The following is a 27,840-nucleotide window of genomic DNA, read 5'->3' on the forward strand; positions in this document are numbered from 1 at the left end:
TAAAATGGAAATATTAAAAACTTCAGGACATCCTGAATGGTGCAGACAATTATATTCCCTGAAGCAATGCTGCCATCTTGTGAGGGAAATGCTTAAACCAAAGTTTTCGTTTTCTAGATTTATCCTAAGTGAAACCTATGGGTTATGAGACACAGAGGCAAGGAATCACCAGGGATATAAACTGGAAACAGTCTAAACCCAGTGGACATCTGCTCTTCCACCACATAAATAAGTCTCTGTCTGAAAACACAGTGGAGATGGTAAGCAATACTGCCCAAGAACTAAGAATTCTTAAAAGTAAGCTGTATCTTAGTTCAATTCAGTAGCAAGCAGAACATTCATTATAGTGGTAAATTAAAAACTAAATGAACTTGCTTTTCAGGTGAAAATGGAAGCAAAGGAACTACAGACAGTTCATGATAAAAGCTGATGAATTCCACTTCCTTTCTTTTAGCTTTCACTTTGCATCTTGTATCTTGAATTGCCAAACTGGAAAATCTAAGCAATTAAAAAAAAAATGGATTTTGCAAGGTCAGATATTTAACTCAGTTCTCAAAGTTACATACATCCATTCTTGACACTAGGGATGAAGGGAGAGAGTGCAGTTTAAATGAGCAAAGCCTTTTCTTAAGTCATTGTCCAAAAAGCAGGCCGCTGGGTACAGAGATGTTTCCACTTGTATTTTCTCACAAGGGAATCAGGAGTGTGTACTAAAATCCTTCCTCTATGTTCTATCTCTAATTCCCATGCACACACAGAGATTTCAAGACAAGAACTATGACTGCCTACACCTACAGTTGGGCTGAATTTAATAGCATGGGCTAAAGTAACACTGACTGCTATTAAATAATAATTCCTTTTGCAGGTGTTACTAAAATGAAGCTGTTACTTCCCAGTTTAAGCAGCTGGCTAGTAGACAGAAGCCTACTGTCTTCCATCATTGCTGCTTAATGTTAGATTTTATTCTTGCTCTGTCACAGTCTATTACAACTCTGGGACTTCATTTATTCCTTTGAAAAATACGATAAACCACCATCTTGCTATGTGTATTTGAGTAACACAGCTATTTACACAAATGTAAGACACTCTGGTATCTGTGAAGGAAAGGCACTACAGCCTCAATTATCAGGCATTTTGGCACTTACTAGTTGAAAACTAGGTATAACACATTTATTAGCTTGTATCACCACCCCAGTATACACTGTGTCAGCCAAGAATACCTTTTTCTACTTCCCTGCTCCTGCAGAAGGACAGGCAGAGGAGGGAAAATTCTGTCCTAGGCTCCCCAAGAGTTCTTTGCTGGGAAACTGTAAACCAGAAAATCTGGCCCTACATAATTAGAAAATGTTTGTTGTTTGAATTAGCAGCAGGATCTGCTCTTAGTAATGACTTGGAAGTATACTGAATCAAGAGACATATTCTACCTGCTTCTCTGTAAAACACATGGTCTTCTATTCACTACAGCAATGCCCCTTAATTTTTTTAAGGTGTCTGGAGTCTCTAAACTCGGTACTCAGTTATTTATTCAATCTGAAACCACTGCCTCAAACAAATCATGTTTAAGAAGAGATTAGAATATGCTGTATTTCTCCTCCCTCTGCAAAGTTGCCTTGGATTCATGGGTAATAGCCTCCGAGTCCTCTGATGCTCTGCATCACCATTTTAATTCCTGTAAATATGGATGCTTCTGGCCTAAGAAAAGAGCAGGTATGGGGAGAGAGGAGGGATGATGTGACAAGCATGCATGAGCCTATCCACATTTGCAAACAAGAACTGCTCATTGTATTTTCTGATACTGGTTACCCAGCTGACAATTTGAGACTTTCTTTACTGGAGTCTGAGAGCTCTTAAAAAAATGGACTCTGGAGAGGTCTCAGTCCCTGAGCTCCTCTGAGCAACTCTGAGCTTCCAACATGAATTCCCACATCAGGACCACCTTTTTTTTGGCAAGCAGTGAAAATTCACAACTCTATTTGAAGTGAAAAGGAGCTGAAAAGACTAACCTACTTCCAGTGTTACAAACTTCTATTATTTTGTTCTTCAAAGCCTTTTTTTTTTCTTTTATCTTTTGAAGGGGTGTCAGTTATGGCTGTATGTTTGTTGGGGGATCTACAAAAGCATTTACAGGCTGAGTTCAGCCAAATATCCAACATACCTGCAGTGAGCAGCAACTATCAACAGTCTGAACCCATCATAAATATTCAGATTTTCTATGCTAATGTTTCTAAGCTTTTTTCAGTAACGTAACAACAATTTACAATATCTGTATAATTTAAGATATAGCTCTTTGCTCATGCAAAACCATGACCAAACACAACGCATCTTATTCTAACAGATTTATAGACTGGATTTTACAAATATTATAGTACAAATTTTCCACCCATCTGTTATCTGATGTATTGTGCATGTTGAAACTATTTTTAGCCATTTATAAGAGTATGGTAAGGAATGCAGAATTCTAAGAAGAATCTCCATAGAAGTTTCTGAAAAGAAATTATTTCCTGAATAAAAACCTAAGGATTCTGATCTATTCAGGGTATAGTTGGTCCTCCCTCAAAGAATTAAGTAAAAATACTAAATATTTCACCTCGCAGGTAGAGTTTAGTGTATTGCGAACATCAATGACTGCTTACCTAAACTGAGGTTTTTACAGAGATCTTTTCTTACAGATCCCTTGAGCATGTCTACAACTGTTAATGCTATACACAACAAATTTAAGTGCTAAAAACAACATTATTTGCCCAAAATGAGATTTAAGAAAAGCAACATACATCAAAGAAAAGAAAGTACAGAGAAAAGTTAAGAAAACAAAAGCCAATTTATATTTTTGACCACTAGGTAGCTCAACAACATTGATTCCTAGAACAAATGACCTTCATCTGAACTATTCTTCATACTTCAGGCTTGTACTGCATATTGAACCACTTTCTTTGTATTTATTTCTTCTTTGGTTACCATTCCGAGCTGCAGTAAATATTTCTGAACAGCAAGTAAATATTTTGAGTGAACACAGCGAAATAATCACAGAAGAGCCAAAAACTGTTGAAAGGCCTTATCATAGAAGCAAAGGCAACAGGAAACCCATATTACTTTGAATTTTGGGAAGCGTAGGATATCACTTGCAGAACTTCTCTCTAATAGTAGGGAGCCTGCAGATAGCGCAACCCATCCAACAGAAGGTCTGCAGAACAAAGCAGTGGTGCTCAGGACTTCACATCTGCAGACTACATGCATTTGAAGAGACTGTTCCACGAAGTGAACCAAACGGTAAATAGTAATAATTAGGACACTTACTCCAAAAGCACATTCTTGCTCTGAACTCAAATGTATGTGTATCCTGCATATTTTAGAAATTTAGAAATTGGAGCATAGGCAGAGACGATCAAAGAAACTGTCTTTACAATACTCTTGCTCAATCCCTCTGTCTGGTTCAGACCCACCAGAATAAGGCGATAACACATAAGTGACTTCATGTTGAAGAGACCTTCTGGATGGTCCAATGCTTTTAACTGAGATCTTGTTCTGATTGTTCACTTCAAAGCGCTACCAAATTAATTGCAAAGTCTCTCTTAAAAAAAAAAAAAAAAAAAGGGATAAATAAGCAGTCCTTTCCCTAAGGTTGGATCACCAAGCTTTTGAGGAATAGCTTAATGACTACTTATAAAAACTATTAGAGGAATGATTTCTTAAAGTTATTAAACTTATTACAGGAATATCTAAACATCCAAATTCCAGTATGTTAAGTGCTAACTGAACAAAGGAAGAATTTCTACTCTGAAAATGTTGCTAAATAAAATACTACCTCTACTCTACCAAAAGCAAGCAAGTAAGTTGGCACCGTGGAAGTGAGTAGAAGTGTAGAAACGTAAGAATGCCATCACCTTTTCTGCACTTTGATAATAACCTTCCTAAACTGAAAAATATATTCTCTTGCCTTCTCTATTTCCTGCATGTTATCTTCACCTTACCTGTTTAATTAGGAATGCTGCTGTCATCAGTATTTAACCAAATCTGGTTTTGCTCAACTTTTTAAACAGTCTCACTTCCACAGCTGTCCATGAAGGATGATAACCTTTTCAGTATGGCCTTGCTAGTTCAGGTACTCCTACTCCACTTTAAATAACAAAAGGCTTATCATGTATCTGTTCAGACAGTTTACTGGAGATATAGTTTACAGACAGATGTAGCTTCCTGGAGAAAATTTGTAATAAGAGACTGTTACAGAAGGTTGTATTTTGGCCATAGTGACTATGGTATCCCAGATATTCCATATTCCTTCTACATACAAACATTGCACACAAATCAGCAATAGCCTAGGGAACAGGTTACTTGCCTCAATACTACAAACGGAATAGGCACACAAAGCCTGACTGAGATCACTAAACCAGAGCTATGGAACTGTACTCCCCAATAGCTCCTTCTCCTGGATCCCTCTGTTGCCTTCCCATCTATACTTAACATCTGAGAATGCAGATAACTTCCCTTTCATCAGCAACATTGAATCTGACAGATGTATGTAAACAGGAATCTGAAGTTACTGTATTTTACGAATTGGAAAAGTGCATTTAATACCTTATCCCTTCTTGAATATTTATTTGCACTTTCAAAACCAGTAGTAAGTCAGGCTAGAAAACACGAGTGCCTTATCTGAATAATGAGATCTTCAAACTATGAAAAGGAAAGCACTGTGAGTATTTCACTGAGACCTAGAAAAGAGACAGTACAAAGTTAACAGAAGAGCAGCTTACCACTGTTCTGTTGGAGCTATGCCTTAAGTATTTAAGAAGGTTATATCTGAAGATTAAAAAATGTATGGGTGGTACAGATTGCTAGATGGAGAAGGAATGTGTTTCCTGCATATAAATGAAATCCTGAATTTCAAATGAATATAAGCTCTGTAGAAAATATACAAGTAGCAGTAAATAAGACCTTTATTTAAATAGCTGCAATCTTTAAATAAAAAGCTAGTATGAATTCTTCTAATGAAAAAGAAACTAATTTGCCACAAAAATAAAAGATTAACAAGACAAGTAAAATGCTTTCATAATACCTTGTTATTTTTGGACTAGTATTAATTTTTTTTTTAAATAGCAAGAACATACTGCATTTCTTTCTCATACTTTAAACACCTTTAAATTTGCTAGACCTAAATCCAAAAAAGTTTCATTCAGTTCAGCTTTCTGCCTCTTATTTTGCTCTCCAAAAACAAAGTCAAAACACTACTAACCACACAGAAACACAGACTTTCTAGGAGTTCCTTGAAAATAACAAAAAAAAAAAAAAGAAAAGAAAAAAGGGATCTAAATATAACTACAGTAAGTTAGTCTATGACTTAAGATACCCAGGGTGCATGCATGACATGGTGGCAAGGACAACGCCTACAGTATCATAGAACAGCATGAAGGTTTTTCTATAGTGTTGACAAAATACCTCCCTATTTAGTTGACCTTTCTTTCCCATTACAGAACTTAATGTTAACATTGAAACATGGTCACTAAACTTCAGTTATTCAACTTAGAACCTAATTAAACTATTCCCATATCAGAAATTATGAAAATATATATTCTTGTAACACATCTTTACCGACTGATGACGTAGAATGGAGCGCAGAGGTCTCTGGACATTATCGTGCAGAAGGCTTGGGGAGAACACAGACCTCAGTAAGGTAAACCAGGCATTTTTTTTATGTCTGCTAGAGGTGTAATAATTTCAATATAAGAGCATATTTCTTTCCAACCCGCTCACCACATTCTACTACACTGAAATAATAAGTCAGCCTTAACAACCTCCAGTGAATCCATGTAAATACATTCCTTTTAGTTTGCTCAGCAGTGGAACAACAAGGATGTTTTAGTCTTATTAAATTCCTGGCGGGGATTTTCCCCCCCTGCTTTCTGGCACTGGATTCATGCATGGTGTTCTAGAAAACTCAGCATCTGAATCACCTTTCACTGTAAAGAAAGAAGATTAATTAAGCAGTATCTGAACATAGTTTACCTCATTAAATATCTGTGACTTGGTGAAATCATGATTTTCCCTTTCCTGTGAAAACACTACACCTCCAGGAGGATGTTTAGTGGATCCAAATGTTTACATATGCTTAGAAAAAATGTGAAACCATCACCAGTAGCTTCTAATGAGGAAAGTTGTCCTGTGTTAACATCACTTGTTCTAATCCTGCAGGGCAAACTGAGGTTTCAGTCAGTCTGCAGATCGTTCCCTGCTTAATAAAGAGGTGGCTAAGGCTGGAGAACTGAGAAAGGTCTCTGTCTGCACTGCACCCTCTTCTTGCTGAGGAATTTCTCTTCCCCATCTTAATGCCATACTGCAGTTAGAAACTTGACTGTCTTCATCACAGGTTTCTCTGACCAAGGACCCCTGAAAACTGTAAGAACACCTCTACAGCATAGGGGAAGAGAGGTGGGACGTGGGGTGGGGCAAGGGTTTAATCTTCTATGTTTATCTGTTAAAGTTTTGTTTAGAGTGATACTGGCAGAAACAACTTCTGGATTTAAAAAGCTCTTGTCTATGATCAAAACTACTGCATATTGCTTCAGTTTTCCAAGTCATATGACAAGCTCCCTTACCCCTTAGGCTTCCTTCACTGAATTCAAGGCCTGAGCTTTAAGTTTTCATCTCCAGTGCTGCTAGACTAGATGACAAAAGAGACACTATACTTTCCATACAGCTCTTTATTCCAGTGGCATTGGCTACTAAAAACCAACCAACAGAGACATCCTTATGCAATTTCCTGTTCTTCTCAAACCTCTGATTCCACACCAAAACTGCTCACAGCAGAATCACAGACCTCCTGTCTACACCTAGAGCCACCTCTGTGATTCAGTATGTTAGGTTCAGTTTTCTCAGCAAAAGACGACTGTTGTGATAAAGAAAGCAGGCAGAGATGGGTTTGCTTCACTTAATATTAATGTTTTAGCATTTTTATAATATAGATTTTCTTATCAAAAGCTTTCTTAATTATCACCATTTATGGCAGTACCAGGAAGTAGCTTTATTGCTTTTGCCTTCTTTCCTATAAAGGCCCATGGAGAAGTGTTTTGGTTCTTCCCAGAATCTCTTTGGATGTTTGGATACAGAAACAAACAAAGCAAGCAGCTGGACTGTATCATGCTCGTTCTCTTAAAGACATTTATTCCTTTTATGATCAGTGTAACAGCTACCCCTGCATCCAGGTTCTCGTTTTATTTTACAGAGATTAGATTTAGTTTTCTTTTCTTCTCCCTTTGCTTCCCATTCTTTCTCAAACTTTTTTGACTTGCCTTTCATTTTGCCATGTCCTTTTTTTGAGGATTCTCCATCATCAAGCTAAGCTTCAAATTCACATAAAATAAGCAAGTTTAGCTCCTTCTTTTGGGTTTAACAGAGAGCTTAGGAAAAGAGAAAAGTCTTGAAATTAATGTGAAAAAACCCCAGTATATACAGTAACTTGCAGAATTTTAAGTGCCATTTATTACATCATGCACGGTAAAGTCTGATGTTCACACACAGCTATGTTATGCTGTTCCCATACCTGAAATTTCCATATTCTTTTCACATGCTTTCTGATAATCTAATAGTCACTAAGCACAAGGAAACACTGTTAATATGATGGTAAAACAGTCTCTCTGCATACCCACAGAGATGTTAATCTACTCACATAGAGGCTTTTAGGATAGTGATGGAGGAAGGTCTAATTGTACTCTCAGGAAAATCTTAAATTGTTTAGTTTTTATAAATGAGATTAAGACATGTTATAAATTCAAAGAAACAAAAAGACCTGCTGCAGTTAACATTTCACAACGGGATTCTAACATCTAGGTTCTTTTAATGTACAGATACATCTAGTTTACAGTAAAAAAAGATAGCCCGAATTACCCTCAGCTTTAAAAACCAAAGATTTCCTCCTCTGTTAAAAATAGCAGCACTCAACCGTACTCTGATTATCTCAGGATTGGCATACTTGATACAAACCTCTAAGTTTAGATATTTCAGTTATGACAAAACGTGTTTGCTAGGTACTAGGTAATGTTAATAAAAAGTAGCACATAATAAGTAAAAGCACTCCCCCCTTAAAAATGTAAGAAAATGCAAAATAGATAATGAAATATAAGTGGATAGTTCAAAATCATAAATCTCAGCTATTTCCAAGATTTAAGGCTGCAGCAACACTCAGATACATTAAACATCTCATGTATTTAAAATAACAGTTACAGACTCCTGAAATGTACACAAGCAAGTAGCCATGGGAACACCATGACCAAAAAAACATAACCATGTATTCAAAAAAGTCAGACTTCTCACATCTCAGGACTTTACACAGGTAAAGCGAGTACTGCATAAGAAACAGTTTACTTCGTATCTAACTCTTTAGTTCTGCCTGTGAATGTGCCATAGGTATTACAGTTTTACCAAGATTTCTTCATACTGCATATTAGAGTACCAAACTAACTCTGTGGTTGAAACATCTTACCTAACTGTTTTACAACATAACATCGCCTAGAAAAGAGTCATGAAGCAATCCAAGTGCATTGAGTGGCATCATTCTCAGTCACATGATGGATTTGAAATGGCCAGTGCAGCAGGAGTGACTAGTAATTACTCTGAAATTTCCCAAAATATTCACTTCTATTGGAGATTAAAAAAGATAGCCTATCCACTTTAATTCTTACTGCTTTCACTTTTCCCCCTTCCTCAAACAAACAAAATTTAGCTAGTTACATCATCCTAATGTAAAGCCACAGTTTAAGCAGCCAAAGAACCAGAATCCAACTAGCACAGTAAGGGTTTGAGAATTTTTTCTTATGTAATGAATTTCTCATTTCTAAAAATTAAATGACAAAACCACCTTCAAAACACCTTTTCCGGAACATTATTCATTTTAACATAGGAATTCTTGGTTTGATTAACTGTTTACTAGAAGCTGCCCTTTCAATTTTCAAAAGGAGCGCTATAAAATTGCTATTACTGCCAAGGAACATACAAAAGGACCTTAAAGATTCTGTTAAATCTCATTTATGTGCCAATCAGAAAGGATAATAGTCCTTGTATGTGACTGCAAGCAGTAACTACCATACCAAGGCTGCCAAGAACATGAATGTTTTTATGAGGTAGTTAAAGCTTCATTAACCTCTTTGTGCCTGAAACATGTATACTACATTAGCGTAATCCTGAATAAATTCAAAGACATGAAAATAAATAACACGAAAATACAAAGAGCAGGTTAACAAAAGGCTACTATAGCTTCAGCCTGTCTTTGAGAAAATCTGGGACCAGCAAGAACAGGAAGAGGTTGAAGGAGTAGCAGTAAAAGAGGGAAGACCAGACTGAAGGATGGTCAGCGTATGAGCACAAATCTTGCAGTTAGGTAAGTATGTTTAGTCAGTCTTTCATTTTTCATAGAATTCAGTGGTCAGAACAGACAAAAAAAATCAAAAAGACAAATATGACTGACTTAATCTTTGTTTATAATTTCTCGGGCTGTTTTGATGGTAACCCTCTAATGACCTGAGGCTTAAACTTTCCCCCTTTCAGAAACCCTCCTAGAAATAAAAAAAAATAAAATAAAAAAAAGAGTCTGCAGAACAACCCAGATCTTCAATGCAGAAAAGGATGGGGGCTTAATTTTATATGCACATTTTCCTGTACATAGAAGTAAACCTACAACATCAGAAAGTTCATGGATGCTTTTGGCTCGCTCTTATGCTGGTAAACAGCATTCCCATCAGCAAGTCTGGAATGTGGTTTCCAGTAAGTATTTTTATTACTGGTGGTACCAAAAGCACAGTTCTAGATCCCTGTTAGTATTTAAAATTGGTTTGGGTTGCTTAACATAACCTTTTCTTACCATAAGGAACACAAAAAGAGCATATATGCAATGACAAAGGGCATGAAAGGCACACATTTCCTGGGCAAAGAGGGGCATAGAATAATTCCATGTGTGAAACACTGTGGTAAATACTACAGTACCCAGCCTATTATTATATCTATGAGCCTGGCATTGAGACCCTTCTAATTCACGCACCCCTGCATTCCATGGATGCACCCTACATTACTATCCAGCCAAACACAAAACCCCAATGAGCCCTCTTCCTTTAACGTCGCTGTATAAAGAACCCTCTGCTGAAGAGCTAAGTCTCATGAATGGATCTGGATCCACTCCAAATGATCTGTAACTTGTCTCCCTCTCTGGTCATCTCTGCTAGACATGCTTACATCTAACAGGCCCAATTAACAAGCCTAGTTTAAATCACAGGTGATAGACAAATGGGTATGCATCTGACTTATACCAGCTGGGACAACTCATTGCAAAGAAGTACCAGTATGAAAAGAAATTTACTTCCCACACCACAGCAAACAGAAGAGTCAAATTAGCATAAATGTGCACACATTTCAAAGTTCTGCAGCCAAGCCTTCTACCAAAATACACCTGCTCTCCAGAGGCATACTCTCACTAAGGCAATGATGACAAACAAGGACAGTAGTTACAAATGTTTTTATTATTTGTCCCATGTTAATTCAGTCCAACCGACAGATGTATTCCAAACATTTAAAAGCAAAAGTGAATTTAAAAAACATTAAAATTGACATACACGAACAAATGAACAAAATGAGATTGCTTTTAGAAACTACATCCTTTCTTAAGACTCTCACTAGGTAGCGCGTTGCCTTAATCTTTCACCCAGAAGAGATACTACCAGTTTCAAAGAATTACTTTATCAGTGTAGACCCCCCACTCTGACAGTATGGGTCTAAATAGAAAACACAGCAGTAAAGAGCCAGTAGCATTTCCTTATATATAACCCAAGCAACACAGGAGACAACTTGCTGGGAGATTTCAAAGGGCATTTACCAACGTCAGGATACTCTGTACACAAGTCCCTACCCAGCCTGACTCACGCTGTGTCCACACTGACATTTCCTGCATTTGCCCTGTGACAGCATTCCCCCTGCCAGAGCTCCAGTGCTGGCAGCTGCTCTAGACTGGCAGCTGACATTTTAAATGCTATGTAAGACCTCTGGCAGCTCCCCTTGCTGCTGCCAAAGGTAAAGCTACATTAATTCATGCAAGAAAGAGCTTAGCAACCACCACAGTAAACTAGCCTTTAAAGCCCAAGAAAGCTGCAGATGTTCAGGGGACAGCCTATTGCAAAACAAGGACAAGGTTGAGCTTGGAGAACCACAGAACCAGCAGCAGGTTTTAGACCAAGACTCCCAACAGCTATGCACATACTACCTAAAGGCTACTTTAGAGATGTCTCACTGCAGGACGCTCTGAACCCCTACCGTTGTGGGGACACAATGTTTGCTATGCAGACTGCACACGCAGGAAGCCCCAGGGCTGCAGACACATGGCTCTCCTGTGATGGACAGGAGGGAGCACCGGCACAAGGAATGACCATAGATGAAGGGCAACTCCCCTCCCCCTAGCGATCCTAGAACAGTTGTAAAATAACCCAGCCCACCCCAATACTCCTCAAAATACAAAGCTCCTCCCATCACCAGTGGAAGAAAATTATTCATGAGGGCACAGATCAAAGTAGAAAGAGTGGTGTCAAGCACTGTCAGTAAGCAGCATCATGGAGAGATGGGAAGAGAGGTGACAGCCCCCTCCTGCTTTCCACCACTGCCCCGGTAGAGAAGGCTGGTAGGTCTCTACTCCTGGGCAGTGCAGAAAGGTCAAAGGCAGACCACACCACAAGGCAGCCCAGGACACAGACCCTGCTGCAGGTACTGCCCTTGCACTCAAAGACATGAGACAGCACATCAGAAGACGCCAAGTGCTGCACTTCCTTTCCTCCCCTCTGTGAGGGGATGGGGTGAGGACCAGGCAGCCGCAAACTGCCACTTTACACTGATAATCATGACACCTTACAAGGAAAACGTGAAGAAAACATGTTTCATCTAGGGGAAGGTGACCTAGGATCTTCAATCTGGGATGAAGGAATGTTGTCTATGTGCTAGGGCTTGCTGAGGATGGAAAAACCACTTCCTGCTTGCCCAAAGAGCTGTACGCAATATAATTAGCACTTGCTCATAATATTAAACATCACCAGATTTAATCTGAAGGGTCAGTGGGAACCCCTAATGCAAACCTGAACTGTTTAGCTCCACTGGACCCAAGGGTAGCTATAAATACTTTGGGTGTCCATACTGAGAGCAGCCCCGTGTGAAGCTAAGCTACTGTTACTTTTGCACATTACACAGTCTTATTTAGTGCTGCCTTGACACTGTGAGACAGTGACTCTCCAAGAGCAATCCTCATGTGTGTTAAGTGTGAATTCAATGTTTTTAAATATACTGGCTATGTCACTGTGAGCTTTTTTTGAACCTCTGAAATAACTGAACCACTTTGGTGACTGACATTACCATCATGGTATGCACTCAAGGCAACTCTCCTTTCTTCTTCCTTTCCCACACATAAGCCTTTGCTATGCTGTTGTACATAGAGATGCCTTCCCCCCACCACCCCCCAGCCTTGAGGAGGGGGTGAGATAACATACTAGTTTATATTCCACAAAGGATGTATGCAGTACACTCTACTAGTCTGCACATTTAAAAAGACAGCAGATTTCCAAGCTACTGCACACATTTTAGATAGAAGAGTTACAGTCTGGCCATGAACCTAAGCCAGCAAACTCCATGTGAAATTTGCTTGGATCTCACAAACTCTATGATACCAGCCCACATCTGTTTCCAAACTGTCTGCACAAAGTGGAAGCTGGCCTGCTAGCGCATGTGTTTTACTCCTAATGACACCAGGGAGGTTTTGACAAGTGCATCAGGAGGTCAAACACCCTGAACTGTGTTTTGTTTAGACTAGTAATGCTAGTACACAGTGTTGAAAATCTTAAGTCAAGCTGATACAAGAATTCAGTGTTAATAAAGGAATCCATGGTCCTGCAAAATTCTCTGCAGGATTTCTATTTCTCTTTACAACTGTAATTTCAGCTTTAAACCCATTTGGGAGTTCATACATAAGATAAATCCTATCATGGAAAAGAAAACTAAGTTCTTCAGCTAACATCTGAACAGTCACTCTTTAAACCAGAGAGAGAAGATACTCTAACAAAAATGCCAATGAATCGTGGCTGCTGATTTATAATTAATTAAAATAATCCCCTACCGGTTCTCATTAAAAAGGTCTTGGCATAAATTGCGGTGTCAGAGGACAGAAAAGCACTTGCATGCTCATAAAGATTATAGCAGAAAACACTATTTAAGAACATCAGAACACAATGTTTAGCACTGAACTTAAAACTGAGGTTTTCTTCTTGATCTTGTGAGGTTTAAGTTCAGAGGGCTGCTTACCTACCAACTAGACCTACAAGACTATTTCTACAGTAGTCTTTCTAAAGTGAAAGAATACTTTTCCCATCGTAAACCTCCCATTTAAATCCTTAATTTCCCACAGCATTCTCAACTCTGAGAAACTGATTTTTTAATTTCCTAAAATTCTGCATACACTTCTTTAGATAGAGGAGACGATATCTTTTTTTAAGATACAGATAAGAAAAAAAATACATAAAATTTAATGATTCCTTGTCTTCAATACTTTGATTCCAGCACATAACACATTCAAGAAACAGTCCAAAATGCTAGAGTATAATAGCTCCTTTCTAACAACAGTTACAGCACAATTAAAAATAACCAGTGTTCCCTTTTAAAGATCTTAATTTGCTCTTTAGCCTTTTATTGGCCTGCTTCATATTTAGGGAGCTAAGATGAAAGACATGGAAATCTAGCAAAAAGCATCTGTAAAGATGCAGAATTCTATAACTGTCCCTTCTTTACCTTGTACTAACTCTTACTTGGTCTCCCCTCACCTTACCTTCACTTCATTCACATAAGGGCAAATTTTACTGATTTTTTTATTATTATTTTTGTTCTTATTGCAAGGACCGGACGGTGCAGTCTGTAGGCTGCAGACTTTCAGATAAATGCTTCAAAACTTCCTGTGCAATTCTGGAAAAGTTACTTGAGGCTCAAACAGCGAAGTAACCAGAAGTATAATGAACTGCTGGATTGTGATATTCTGAACTTTCACACATCTCTTCTTCTATCAGTACACAGGGACTTGCCAAAGATTGAAAAGGGGAGAGGCCCTCAGCCAGTTTTCCTTAAAGTGCTGACAAGGCAGAAGAGCTCCGAAAGAACACTGCATCAGCATTGGCTACAGTTCTACTGCTGGCAAATATGGAATGGTTATGTCATTTTGATGTCCACTAGCAACTTGCCAAGGGTTGCAAACCTCACATTTGAAGGATTTTTTCAGGTTTCATTTTGGTGGGTTTTTTTGTGGTTTGGGTTTTTGTTGTTTTTTGTTGGTTTTTTTTTAACAGATCAATACAGAAGAAAACAAGCACTGCAGTGCTGCCTCTACAAATAAGACCACCAACCTCTGAAACAGGAAATGGATCTCCCACCAACAGCCTAATTGAAAAATGAAAACTAAAGCATTTCAGAGAAGACATCCCAAATCAATCGTACTATTCTACACAATCCTCTTTACACAGGCTTTCTATTTCAAACGGGTAGGATAATATTACTTTGAGAGAGACAGCATCAGTTTGTATTCTGACACTTACCTGTTTTCTTAAGATTTTACACCCCTAGAGTTCTTAGCACACAACTGTGCATATGAAAGAGCTACATGGCAGTCCTCCCTCCATTTCGTTTTCAAAGCTTTTTTCATTATTTATCAAATCTTGGATATGGGTGTTGGGACAGGAGTTTGTGAATTCTTACAGAGAGGGAGAAATTATTAAAGCACAAACTGTAAACAGGCTATGGAGGGGGGTATCCCATTCCCACACACTAATTTGAAGGTTCATCATCTCTTATAATGAAGGCCTGCTATTTACTCTAGGGTACCGATGTTGCACAACTACATTTCCATTAATACGATGCATACATTAGTGTGATAAGTATTGTATGGACTAAAACTAGCCAAGCATCGACTGAAAACTGACACACTTCAGTACCTGTGACCCTCATTCATGCATCTCTGAACAATAGTTTGACAATCAACAGCCTAAGAAATTTACCTGTAACTGCAAATCCAGCATAGCTTTCAGTCTGAGACACCAATTTTTCTTCTTCATGCTAATAACAAGTTAAACCTGTGGTATGTTAAATCAGTCTTTACATGAGGCTAGGATTCCCTTCATGAAACTTGAATTCTGAATATTCCTCTAAGACGACCCACATAAAGAGATTAAATACTGCAATGTCCACAAATTACAGAAGCTCCTAGAGATTTATTTATTAACTAGTCAGTACTAGTCCATTAAAGATTTTTCACACAGATGTGCTACACTAAATATTTGCACAGTTTTAAAGGTTGGCAAGACAATCTAACAGATTATTTCTTTAAAAAACAAACTTCTAACTCTTATCTAGCGGGCACATATTTGTGGTAGCTACCTCTTTATCCAATTAAAAAAAATATTTTAATTAAAGCCATTGAGTTCCATAGCTTTGCCCCTTATTAAGCACAAATGGCAGCCAAAAAAACCCATAAGAACATAACGCTTTAGAAAGTCAAAAAACTTCCAACAGTAACACCTCTGAAAGCTGCTCATTCCCAAATTCTGGATTAGTTATGAAACAGAGGAAGAATCCCCCAAGTTCCAGAGATTCTGGGGTGTGTGTGTTCCCAAAAAAGGCAGGGAGGATGTAACACCCGGCCCGCCAGTCACTTACTGTTGGAGGCTCCCAGCCAGTACTTTGATGATTGTATCGCCTTCTATAGTAGGCTTGTCTCTGTTCTGGCTCTTCAGCTCAAATACTTGCTCGCTAATCTCATGGATCTTTGGACACCACTGCACAACAGGTGACCAGGCTGCTGTGCTTCTTCAAATATCTACAAATGCTGATACCATTTTTCATTTCTTCTGAAATTATACCTTTTCTCACACTGCAATGCTTACAGAAGTCCCCCTCAAAAAAACCCCAACTAAATCTCAAACTGTTTAATCAACAACACAGCTGCTAAGCACTAATAAAAAACTCTTTTCTAAAAGATATGAGTTAATTAATTCCATATGGTCTTACCTATTAGAAAACCCCAACTATTCTATGTACTTTTCCCTATTGTAGAGGGATAGCTCTACACAACCCTGTGCTTAGCATGAATTACTATTAAAAGCAAGGGACCCCCAGGTTCCTGCCTTGATGCTTGATTTCATCATAATAGAGCTCTAATGTTTATGGTGAGCAGCTTTCAGATGCAACACATTTTAATACTAGAGGGCAAGAGCCCTTGTCTCAAAGAACCTCCTGGCCTTTACTATACAAATAATCTGATCTCATTAAATTATGTAATGAAAAACAGGTCAGAAATACTTTTAAGGACTGCTTTGGGTAAGTCTTCAATGAGGGATTTCTGTGCTTAGTACAAGGAGCAGAACTGGAAAAAAAAACTCAAACAATTTAGTACCTACCCTAGCACACTTATAAAATGAAAATAAAACAGCTGATGTTGTTATTCACAGAAATGACTACTCTGAACCCTTTTTAAAAGTGTTAAAATAGTATACTAATGCAAATACTAATAACATATCCTGACTCCAAAACATGCTACTTATCTCACTTTTGCAACAGCAGGGTGACAGAAAGGAACCTAAAAAGTTACATACTTTAAATACAAAAAGACAGAGGAGGTCATTTAATTTTACTAAATCTTCACAATAGGTTTCCAATAACCTTCAGTACAACTAGTTTCAAAAATTACCCAAAACACAAATTTTCTTGGACGCAAACCCAAAAAGTATATCAGTTCTGCATTTTTCCACAAGAGGACACTAAAATAATGAGAAAAATAGTTGTACAAAAATGTAGAAATACCACATACCATTCTTCATTAGCTAAGTACAATGCTTTTCACTTAAAAACTATTTTGCAGTCAAGTAAACATTAATGTGTAATTACTTTTTTTCTAATATCCATTTTAGTCATTCTAGTGATTAGTATTTGGCTTTGAGTGTGCCTTAGGTGATGTGAAGAAGAGACATATCATTGCTCGTTGCAGGTAAAGGTCAACAACTAAGCAATGCCACACAAATAATCTTGGATTTCATTTGAAAACGCACTATTAACCCGAAATTTACAGAGAAGCAAGCACACGCTTAACTTCACACTATGCACCCAAAGAACAACTTCTGGGCACCAAGAAGTGTGCCTGTGCGTTAGCGCATCAGCCCACACTTACTCCTCTACCTCTTCTGCTCGTCTCCTAACCCCGTTGCGAAACACCACCAACTTACACCCAGGTGTGAGGGGGGAAAAGCCATGAACCAAACCGCAACCGCGTCCCACAGCCCGTGCCCCTCGGCTCTGGCGAGGGCCCCTGCAGGCAGCGAAGCCCTGTGAACGGCAGCAGACCCCTGCGGCGCGCGGGGAGGGAAACTGGCTCCCGTGCCGCCCGCCGCCTCAGGACAGAGGCCCGGCGGCGGGGCGCACCACCTCTCCGGGACGGGGAAGGGCCCCACGCCCGCGGGAGGCACACAGAAGCTCTCTTCCGCACCCGCAAGCCATGGTCCCTAGACACATTGCCTCCCCACTTATCCAAGACCACTCAATTTTAATCGCTCTCTACTCTCCCCCGCGCCGCCACGGACGGGTCCTCCCCCGCGCCCAGCCCGCCCCTGCCTCCTCGCGGACGGCGTTTCCCGCTGCTGCCCTCGGGAGCAGGGCAACGCGAGGCGGGCGGCAGCCAGCAGCGGGGCGCGGCGGCAGGCAGGGGGACAGGACGGGACCCGGCCGCCTGCGGGAGTTATACGCGGCGTTTCCCGCACCGCTCCTTGCACTCAGCTCACACCCGCGCACCTCAGCCGGGTGAGCCCGGCACCGGCGGCACCGCCGCGGAAAAGCGGGGAGGACGTCGGCGGCGCCTCAGCAGGGCCCGACCAGGCCGCCCCTCTCGCGAGAGCGGCGCCGGCGGCCATCTTCCCACTGATTGGCGGGTGGGCGGGGGCTGCGGTACGGCCGTGGCCGGCTGGGGCGGCGGTGAAGGATGAGCCGCTGGCGTCCCTCCGCCTCCCGCTGCTGACGACGACGACGACGACGCTCAGCCCAGCCCAGCACAGTCTAGCCTGCTGCGGGCCCTGCGCCGCGCCACCGGCCATGGTGCCCAGCGAGGAGAACCAGCTCGTCCCCAAAGAGGTGAGGCGGCGTGAAGCGAGGTTGGGGTGGGGGAGCCGCGAGCCGGGCGCCACGGCGGGGGGCGGTGGTGGTCCCCGCGGTGTGCGGGAAGCCCGAGGTGCTGGGGCCGGCCGAGGAGGGGAGCAGAGGAGGCCTGGCCTGGCTCAGCTTCGCTGTCTCAGTGCGAGGCCTGGCGGGCGGGCGGGCGGGAGGGAGGGCCCGTCTTTGTGATGGGGCCGGGCTGGGGGCTAATGGTGCTGCGCGGGGGAAGGGGAGGCTCTTTCGTGTGGGCCGCTGTGGGGAGGAGTTGGCGGCCGCCGGGGCCGAGGCTGGGCTGCGCAAGGCCCCGGGCGCGGCCGGGGAGTTGCACCTGTCCGTGTGGCGGCATGTGGGGAGGCCGGCCTGCGTGGCGGCGGGGCCGGGCCGGGCGCGCCAGCGGCGCCTGCGCTGGGCCGCGGGCCGTGTCGGAGGTCTCGTTTGGGGCCCTCCGGGAGGGTGGCCCGGCCCCGGGCTGGGAGGGGGGGAACGGAGGCTCCGGGTGAGGGCGTCGAGCTGAGGGGGCAGAGGAGAGAGCAGGCCCCGGCGGCGAGGCCTGCGTGCCCGGCGGTGTCCTCGGCTGGGGGGAGAGGGGCTGGCGGCGGAGCAGCAGCCGGGGGGGGCCGCTGCCGAGTGTTCGGGGCGGCTCCGTGCCTCCCCGGCGCCGGGACGGAGCGCTGCGGGGAACGGCGGCGGCGCCGGCCGTGGGTGCCGGAGAAAACGCGCCCCGGCTCAGCAGTGGATCGAGTTTCCTTTATCGTGGGCCCCTTGTCTCCTCTCTGCTGCAGGAGGAAGGGAGAAGGCTTGGTTTTGGCCGTAGGCTAAAGATAAGAGCCTGCGTGAAAGAGGAAGGCTAAGCCTCTGTCCCGCAGCGATAGGCAAATGACACGTGTCAAGTGAGAGCGATACTGTTCAGGGGAAGGAGCCTTTGAGCGATGGTGTGAAATGTTGGAAACAGTTATCCGTAGAGTAGTACTAGCAGAAACTTCACCTCGTGAGCAGGTACACCTACATATTCAGCCAACTTTTCTGCCAGTTTTAGTATTCTGATAAATTACTCAAACCTTTCCTTTCGTTTTTCATCAAATGTCAGTGGTTTGTTACATCTACCTGTTCTATCGTGCATTCTTACAGGAAGCTTTGTGAGGCAAGGATTTAAATTCTGTAGAGTTTAGCAAAAAGAGGTGATGATCCTTATATGATATCCTTGAGCAGAACTGTGAAATAAATACCAGTACTGAATTTTAGGAACAAATATTTGTGCATACAATTGTACAGGTAAGTACAAGATATATGTAGGATGAAGGTAGACTTTACCTCGTTTGCTTTCTTAAAATCATAAGGTTTAAAGGACTATAAGTCTTTTTACAGGAAAGAGAAATCCCCAGAGACATCAAATGAGGGATGGAGTATAGTAGGTAGTATGCTTAAAGATTTGCTTGAAAAAAAATCTCCAAAAACATGAGAGCAGGGATAGAGGAAAGGAGCTAGTATGCTGAAATATTTCAGTTTAAAAACAAACAAATGTAGAGATAAAGGAGCCTGGCAGGAGAAACCTTATGGCATTAGTTGTAGTTAAGTGGAACAGACAAGGTTATTAATAAAAGCAGCTAGCTAAGTCTGTTTCTTTAGTTATATGTATTAATAGTCTCCCTGTTGGCTTTAAAGTCGTATTCTGAATATATGTATGATTCAAATGTGTATTTTTAACTGACTCATTGGACTAGGAATTTGAATGCACTTTTATCTGTAGGGAGGGGAAGTATGGGTAAAGGAAGATGAATACATATTATTATAGATATGCATATCTTAAACATACAATGTGAAATCTATAACCTTTGCACAGTGATAACCCTAGTGTAAGTTGCTTTTTCTCAGCAAGTTTTCTCAAGTTCTTTATTGTGGCTCCATGCATTTCGTAAGTAAACAAAGCTGAACAGAATATAAGAAAAAATCTAATTGAGGAGGAAAACAGGTTAACTATTTGTGTTAAGCACATCTGGTTTTATATATGTATATTTATTTTTTTATATATGTCTTGTAGAAGTTTATCTTCAGCTTTTCCAGTGTTTTTCAGTATATCCTCATTTTTATTTCAGTGATAGGAAGTTTAACAAATCTTAGGCTACAGCATTCACATCAAGTCCTTCTGAGATTCATTAACAGTCTCATTGCGGAGAACACTGAGTTATGGGTAAGCAGAATTCTCCAGGTTTCTGAGTTCTCAACAGCCTTCTGAATATTGCTATTATGCCACTATCAGCAGCTGGAGGCAAAGCAGATCATTTGGAGTTTCAGATCTGCCGTTTAGGGGTGGATGAAGGATTACAGTTTATGTGGTTTTGTCCCTTCCCAACAGGCTGAGTGGTATGGTGTATATAGTTCACTGTCTTGTGCTGTTTCAAACATTAAACTGGCATGTGAACCAATGTCCACTAAAGATGAGTACACAACCATATTTTTCCTTTCCATTCCAGCATAAAAGAGCAAGAAGAAATGTGATGTTGTTTGCTTTAGGCCTATCTGGAGAATGACTAATCATCTAAAGGAGTGGATGGGAAAAGGATTTTGGTTCTTGTCTACAAGCTTACGTGATGCCATGGTAGATACGGTAGTAGGAGGTACCTATAACATTAACAGCCTCTGTTTTGAGAATGGAAAGACGGGTATTAGGTTGTTTTTAAATATTCGGTTTGTGTTTGTATGTGTATGTATATCTGTATGCTAGCAGGAACTCAGATTGCTGTTTTTGAAGTATATTGCATGGATTTTTTCATTAGCTTTTGTAAAGAGTAGTAGCATGTTTTCATGGATACGAAATACTAGTAGTTCCAATGCTGCACTTAGAATATCTTTTATTAGACTCTTATGAAAAGTTGTCTTTTGGATTTTGCATAGGTTCAGCTGCATCGCTAAAGTGTAGGTAATCAGGGCCTTGTTATTTTCTCTTGCTCATAACTTTGGCATAAAGTTCTTTTTAATTTGGAACAGATGTATTAAAGCAGTTTCTAATAACCCAATGTTTGGATTTTTTCTTTACATTAGATCTTTGCCCAGGTTAAAAAGTCATTTAGTAAATTTGTTCTTGTGTCCCTAACACTTTCCCAACTGTTTCTGTAATTTCGTGACCAATAATTCTTTATGGTGGGGGCAATGAGAATCCCTGTTCACTAGATCTGGGGTTCAGTGTGAGCTGGTCCATGTTCCTTTTCCTTCCAATTCTCAAGTCATTTTAGCTCTTGATCTGACAGATAAGTCATTCAATTTTGTCATCTTTTATATCCAAGAAAACAGAAGGCATTGAGTAACATGCAGGACATTGCTGCAGCCTGGCAGTAAAGCATGTTCTTTAAAAATTGCTTTGTTATTAGGTGTCAATTTTTCCCCCATTAGTCTAGTAAAACAGTAACCCTGGGGAGGGAGGGTGAATAGTATAAGATAATAATGGAAATAAGAAAGTGGTACTGTTAGAAGGGAAAACACTTCTACAACTTTCAGTGTTTCTGAAAGGAAAAGTAGTCCTGAGGCTTATTTTGGGCAAACCTACCTGAAAGAGAAAACAATAAAATATTCTAATCAACACAGTTGATGAGAAAGTTAGATCCATGTGTTTGTTTACAGGTAATGTGAGGGAACTTTACTAAGGCTTTCCTTCAAAATCAAGGTGTATTAGTGAATATTGCAAAGATGTATTAGTGAATATTGCCAAGAATCGGTCAGAACATAAAAAGAATTGGTCAGAACATAAAAAGTATGTTCTGCTATGAGGTTTTTGATGTGTCTGTGCCACTAATTAATTACTGTGCGGATACTTTCTCAACATGTCCCAGCATGAACTACCCAAAGTACACCTGTCAGAGTAAAAATATATATATGCTTTGTACTTGCTGTCATTAAATCAAGAAGGCAGTGGAGTTCTCTCTCAGCTAACCAATGCGAGTCTTTTCTTCCCGACGCTAATGAATCCATTTTAATCTTCTGCATTGAACAAATAAAATATTTCTTGATGAGTATCGCTCTAACTTCTTCATTAGAAGAGCAGGAATCTTGTTAAGATATTTTGCAATTCTCCTTAGTAAAGAGATGCTGTTCTTTTCAGTGCTGATGACATACTTGTTCTTTCATTCATTCTACAAGTGGTTACAGCTTGTGTAACTGGTCAGTTTTTCCTGCTTTCCTTGCGTGCCCTGTTGTAAAACATAAGGGCATGATTGTGACAAATAGAGAAACTGACTACTTTATTGACAGAGCAGATATTCTGGAAATCAAATTTAGAAAACAAACAGAAAATCCTCACAGAATGCCACCAAGTCATTTGTTGCTTGTGAACAGATGCTTTCTGAGTAATATTCAGGTAGTAATATAGTTTGGAGAAAAAGGCATAAGAGTTGAATGCAATATGTTTCCCTGCTTGTTTCAGCCACTGGGCTTCTCAGTCACAGTTTAGTTCCCCATCCTATATACACCTGGGTATTTAATCTGGAGTATAAGAAAGATGATCAGGATAATTATCTAATAGCATCTCAAGGTCATCTGATTAAAAGTTTTTGCCTAAGAGGTACCAACTATTTTTTTGGTAGTACTTGGTACTGGAACCTCAGTCTTTAAATGCTGCTAGCTAAAGTTTTTACTTAGTAGAATAATCTGACTACTAAATAACATATCAGGTTTTTTTTCTGCAGTAATACATTTTGAACATCGCTACAAACAAGAAATGCAGTTTTCTCTAGTATTTAGTGGGTCACTGGTGATTAAAGTTTCTAAATCAAATGAGTACAGTAGTGTAAGTATAATCCGTAAATTTTCTTGTAGCACTACAGTTTCTCAAACTAGTAATGAGCTTTTTCCTAAGCTGTGAAGTAGTTACCTGCAGGCAGGAAATACTTTAAATATCTATCAATTTTACATTTTCCACTGTCTTTCTTGAGCTGTACATTTCACTGTACAATAATAAAGTTTATAGTGCTTTGTTTGTTGCCATTTTAAATACGTGAAATCCACTAATTCTATTTTCTGTTGTTTTTAAACCTTAAGCACCTGTGGATTTAGACCAATGCGGCCTTGCATCATAGCTTTAAAATATGAATCATCCTACCACACAAATATTGATTAAAATCATTATTATCCAGTTTTCTTTTGCTGATAGAATGTGTTGATATTAACACAAGATTAAACCCTGCAGAGACCTACTGAAATAGACCAGTACCTTGACTTTGTGTTACCTTTGACTCATGTCAATTAAAATTGGAGTGGGGCGGGGGCAAGTATTATTTTAAACCGTTTTCCCAGTACATTACAATTGATAGTAATGCACTAAAATATGTACAGATATTCATGTATCTAGTCACAGGATTTTTAATCCTGCGTTTAGTCCAGCTCTATTCTTTCTATTGTGTTCGAAAATGTATTGGGTTTTACATAAGAAACTAAGTGTGAAAGTTATGTCTCTAGAAAATTGAGTGATTGAATTACATTTGAAAAAAAGTGATTCCTTCTGTGAACACTTAAAGCAGATATTTTACACTTTTTCTTCTTTGAGAATGAATATGGTATACCTTCAGGTGAACTGTCTGTTAGCATTTTGGTGGTGTATTGTTGGGGTTTTTCTATTGTTGTTTGGTTGGGGTTTTTGTCTTGAATAAAACGTTCTCGGAACAATGCTGCTAATAACTACAGTACTGATAATTGAAAATATGACTAAGTCTTTAAATTGTTTTGTAAACTCCTGATAAAATGATAACCAGCTTGATCAGTTTCAGCCCCTGAAGTGTGTAGTATGTTCTTTGTTTTTTGCAATGTTTTGCATGCAATCAGCTTGTACTGAACAAATGGTCTTGCATTGTACTGGCAGATGAAATAACTTCTAAAAAGGACTTGTTGGCCATGTTCTAAAAAGTTAAGGGGTAAAAACTGGTAAAAATCACTTGATTCAGTTTAATCTTTGCGGTTGTGACCACAAGGATACTTTAGGTACTTCTGAAAAAATGACAACAGGTTATTTTTAGACTGGCAGTTCTGTGAATAGCTTAGAACTGATTAATGTGCTGCAATTTAGGTCTATCTTCTCAATAATCAGGTGTGATGAAAGCCTTTTAAGTAACATTCATTATGCATTAATTCTGTAGGATTGGTGAACGCTTTAATTTTGAAACTGAGAAATGTACTGGATATACTAGAAAGTTTTCACTGTAAATAATGTCTGGAAATATATGTAAATAGCACTTCTTTAAGAAGACTGGTGGAGTACTGCAGGAGCTAAAGGAATGGAAGATAGGTGTGTTTACTGATTTGTACAGGTATTTCGCTGAGATCAGTAACAATAACTGAAGGAAAAGTGAAAAAGCAGATATAACAACTTGAAGTAGTATGTGTATTTTCGTAAATTATTTCATCAGTTAATACATGGAAAAATATCTAGGTCCTTCCTCATATGTACATTTTCCTACCTATACCTTCTATGGAGACATTATGCTTCAGAGTTCCATGTTCTCTGTGGAGCCCTTTTTGGTACTGGTAGCAGATAGAGTTTCTGCCCAGGTGTCATGGGTGCTTATGCTCTTGACTGTTATCCTTCATTCTGTGCAATGTCGCTAGAGAACTACATGAAGAATCCCTGCTGACCCACCTCACTATTCGGCTTCTCTTTATCCTTCCCCGGCAGCAGGTGGACAGTTTAAAATCAGAGTGTTATTAAAGAGTTAAAAATTACCCCTCTGTCCACATCTTTTAATCTCTAAACTGTACAAAAATTTTTTTTAGCATGCATGTCTGCTGGTGATTTTGTGGTTCATTTCAAAATCGTCCAAAAAGAGAACTCTCGTATTATTTTTGCTCAGGCTCTAATTTGCGTTTATGCTAATGTTGCACTTGTAACAATCCAGCGGAAAGTCTCTAGAGTATTAGTAGCATAGGAAAAATGTTTCAATAAAGTTCATGGTAGTTCTGTACTTGAAAGAATGGAGGGCAGGTGTGAAAGCGCATCCATTGCTTCTGTGACTCTCCATAGGAAAAAAATGATGTGATTATATGTCAATATGTAAACACGTAATGAGTACCTTGTGATGGTCTCACATATCCTTTTTTCAGTTTTTTTTCGGAAGGAAAAACAAGGAGCATGGTGGCTAAGAAGGTGGAGACAAGATGCAAATGAAGCCATATAAAGATGAGGCTGTTTCAGATCTGAATGTACAGTTTGTACTGTAATGAATGTACAGAGGCTGGAAGGTAGTTTGCAAATATATAGAACTTCATTTACATTTAATTTGCACAATTATTTTGGTCTGGTTACAAAAACCTTTGGAAATTAATTCAGGGTTATAGCATGAAAGAAAATATGATCCATTGAAATTACAACCTTTAGGAATAAGAGAGTAGTAGACTCAATATGTCCAGTGGTTAAGGGAAAACTTTCTAAATTTTAAAACTCAGTCTGTTACTACTGTGGATGTATTCTTTGTTAACCCTTAATTTCCTTAATTTAGTAACAGGAAACTGTTAGAGTTCTTGTGTGATATGTAGGCAGGACCAGGAAATATCTGTACTCTTTCGTTATTGGCAGTTGCTATGTTCGATTTTTTTTTTTAAGGGAAGTAATTAATTTTGAATCACCTTAATTTACTGTATTTAAAAGACCATTAGGAGATAAGTGAAGAAGACTGGGTCTTCAAGACGTTCTTAAGACGTATTTAGAGTCTTTTAAAATGCAGAACTTAGATGGAAAATGGCCTCTGTAAAAATGAAAAGTAAATGTTTTTTTATCTCTAGTTCAGCTGTCCCCAGACACGTGCCCCCCACCATATCCTTTTCTACAGTCTTTTGAACACCCTGGATACATGTACTTATCTCTGGCCCCATACCAACTTTTTATGGATGCCATTTCTATTCTTTCATAAATGCTTCTACAGATGACCCAGTAACCCACAATAGTAGGAACAAACTCTCAAAGGTAAACTCTAGCCTCATAATGTACTCCTTATTTCTGAGGCATAGTGTTATTTTTGGTGATGTTTAGAAAGTTGGAAGTATTAGGCTTTGAAGTGTATATGTATTATAAAAATAATTTGTCCATATGCATTTTACAGGAGTGACAGTTAACAGCTGGCATGCAACTCTCTTTCAGTGAGGTAGCAAATGCTTTTGTTAATTTTTTTTTTAATTAAACTTTTGTTACAGAGAAGCATTTCTGAGGAGGTGATCTTTGAAAACAAAAATGAATCCATGATGTGTGTGAGGCAGAGATGAGAGTAAAACATATACTCCTTTTTCCAAAAGTAATAAGATCACAGAGGCCCTGCTACAGAATTTTATTTTGTACCTCTCTTCCTTTCTGCATTGGGTCATCCGCCATAGGAAAGCATTCTTAGGGTTCACTTAGCCAGGGCCATTAGTCTCAGTATGGCCCCAGCCTTCTTTCTTGATCTCCAGCAGTTATGCTGTATCTACAGTGGGCTGGAAAACAGGGCAAACATGGGGTGAAGGCAAAAGCAATATGATTGCTGCAGTAATGACACTTTTGGCTCTTCTCGGCCATTCAAGATAGAAGGGGGAGTTGTTATTCTTGTCCTGTGAGCAGCACTGACATTTACAGAGACTCATACCTAAGGATGGAGGGTGTAATTTTAATCTTTCAGGGTGCCAAAGAAAGTTGCAGTGTGTCCAGGTGATGTTGGTGTTTAGTAACTTAAGTACTACTACATGTAATACCTGCATTTAAAATACTACTACTGTTATTCTGCTGGCACCGTTAGATCACACAGTCCCTTTCCAGGAGAGTTAAGGATTCTGTTGAGAAGCTAGAGGGCTGATTCAGGTTAAAGCTAACACACTGAAAAACCAACCAGAAATGATTAATTTTAAGCAGGATTATCTATCTGAGCCTGCTCAACATGTAGCTGCATGACCATTTGTACCAGCACAAGAAAGGGGACAGTGTGGGGGTGGAAATAAGCAAGTGGGAGCAAGGCAGCTGCTTCTGGCCACAGTTGCAGCTCTTCAAGCTTTAACTGCTTGTATAATTGAAGCACTGCTGTGTTTGAAGTTTTTAGGCTGCTGTGTGTGTGAATTATTAAAACACAAACAAAAAATAAAGCCACATTTCAGTTATGCAAATTAAAAAAATAATGGTATCACTTTCAAGATAGTTTTTTAAAATCACCCTGTTGTGTGTTAGCCCTGGTAGGCAGCTATGCAGCACGCAGCTGCTCGCTCACTTCCCACCCCCAGTGGGACAGAGGAGGAGGAAAGGAAGAGTAAAAGCAAGAAAACCTGAGGGTCAAGAGAAAGTTGTTTAATAAGTTAAGGAGAATTGGAATAATAGACGGGGGGTGCGGGGAACCCAAAGCATGGGATGAAAAGGCAGTCACTCACCATATCCTATGAGTGGACCAATGCCCAGCCAGTTCCCACGCAAAGATGGAACCTAACTAAACCTCCTCTTTTCCTTTTTGTGGCTGAGTGTGGTGTTATATGGCATATGGTTATATGTGTTAATCAGCATCTTTTCAGTCACAAATCTAAAACGCCATAGGGGTTTCTGTGAAGGAAATTACCTCTACCCCAGTCTGGCCCAGTACACACCCTTCTGATAGTTTTCCTTCCTATTTTCCAGTCTTGTTCCTGGACAAGAGGATAGACTGAAAGGGCTTCCCTAAGTCTTGTGAATCC

At 39.9% G+C, this 27,840-nt stretch overlaps 2 protein-coding genes across 9 annotated transcripts in view; one reads left to right on the top strand and one right to left on the bottom strand.

Annotated features, from left to right (window-relative positions):
- Positions 1-17,983, bottom strand: part of GALNT18 (polypeptide N-acetylgalactosaminyltransferase 18) — a 342,335-nt gene extending 324,352 nt beyond the window's left edge. For 2 of the 4 annotated variants that reach the window (XM_075094835.1, XM_075094837.1), the window contains exon 1: positions 17,827-17,981. In XM_075094835.1, coding sequence (XP_074950936.1) covers positions 17,827-17,945 — 119 coding nt within the window. In that variant the 5' untranslated portion in view covers positions 17,946-17,981. Of the gene's footprint in view, positions 1-17,826 lie in introns of all 4 variants that reach the window. The other 2 variants (XM_075094838.1, XM_075094833.1) reach the window with 2 other exon arrangements.
- The window catches only part of USP47 (ubiquitin specific peptidase 47), a 58,124-nt gene continuing 48,260 nt past the window's right edge, over positions 17,977-27,840 (top strand). For 2 of the 5 annotated variants that reach the window (XM_075094831.1, XM_075094832.1), the window contains exon 1: positions 18,018-18,162. In XM_075094831.1, coding sequence (XP_074950932.1) covers positions 18,124-18,162 — 39 coding nt within the window. In that variant the 5' untranslated portion in view covers positions 18,018-18,123. Of the gene's footprint in view, positions 18,163-27,840 lie in introns of all 5 variants that reach the window. The other 3 variants (XM_075094830.1, XM_075094829.1, XM_075094828.1) reach the window with 3 other exon arrangements.

Source organism: Phalacrocorax aristotelis, chromosome 5, assembly GCF_949628215.1.
Source record: "Phalacrocorax aristotelis chromosome 5, bGulAri2.1, whole genome shotgun sequence".
Classification (NCBI taxonomy): Eukaryota; Metazoa; Chordata; class Aves; order Suliformes; family Phalacrocoracidae; genus Phalacrocorax; species Phalacrocorax aristotelis.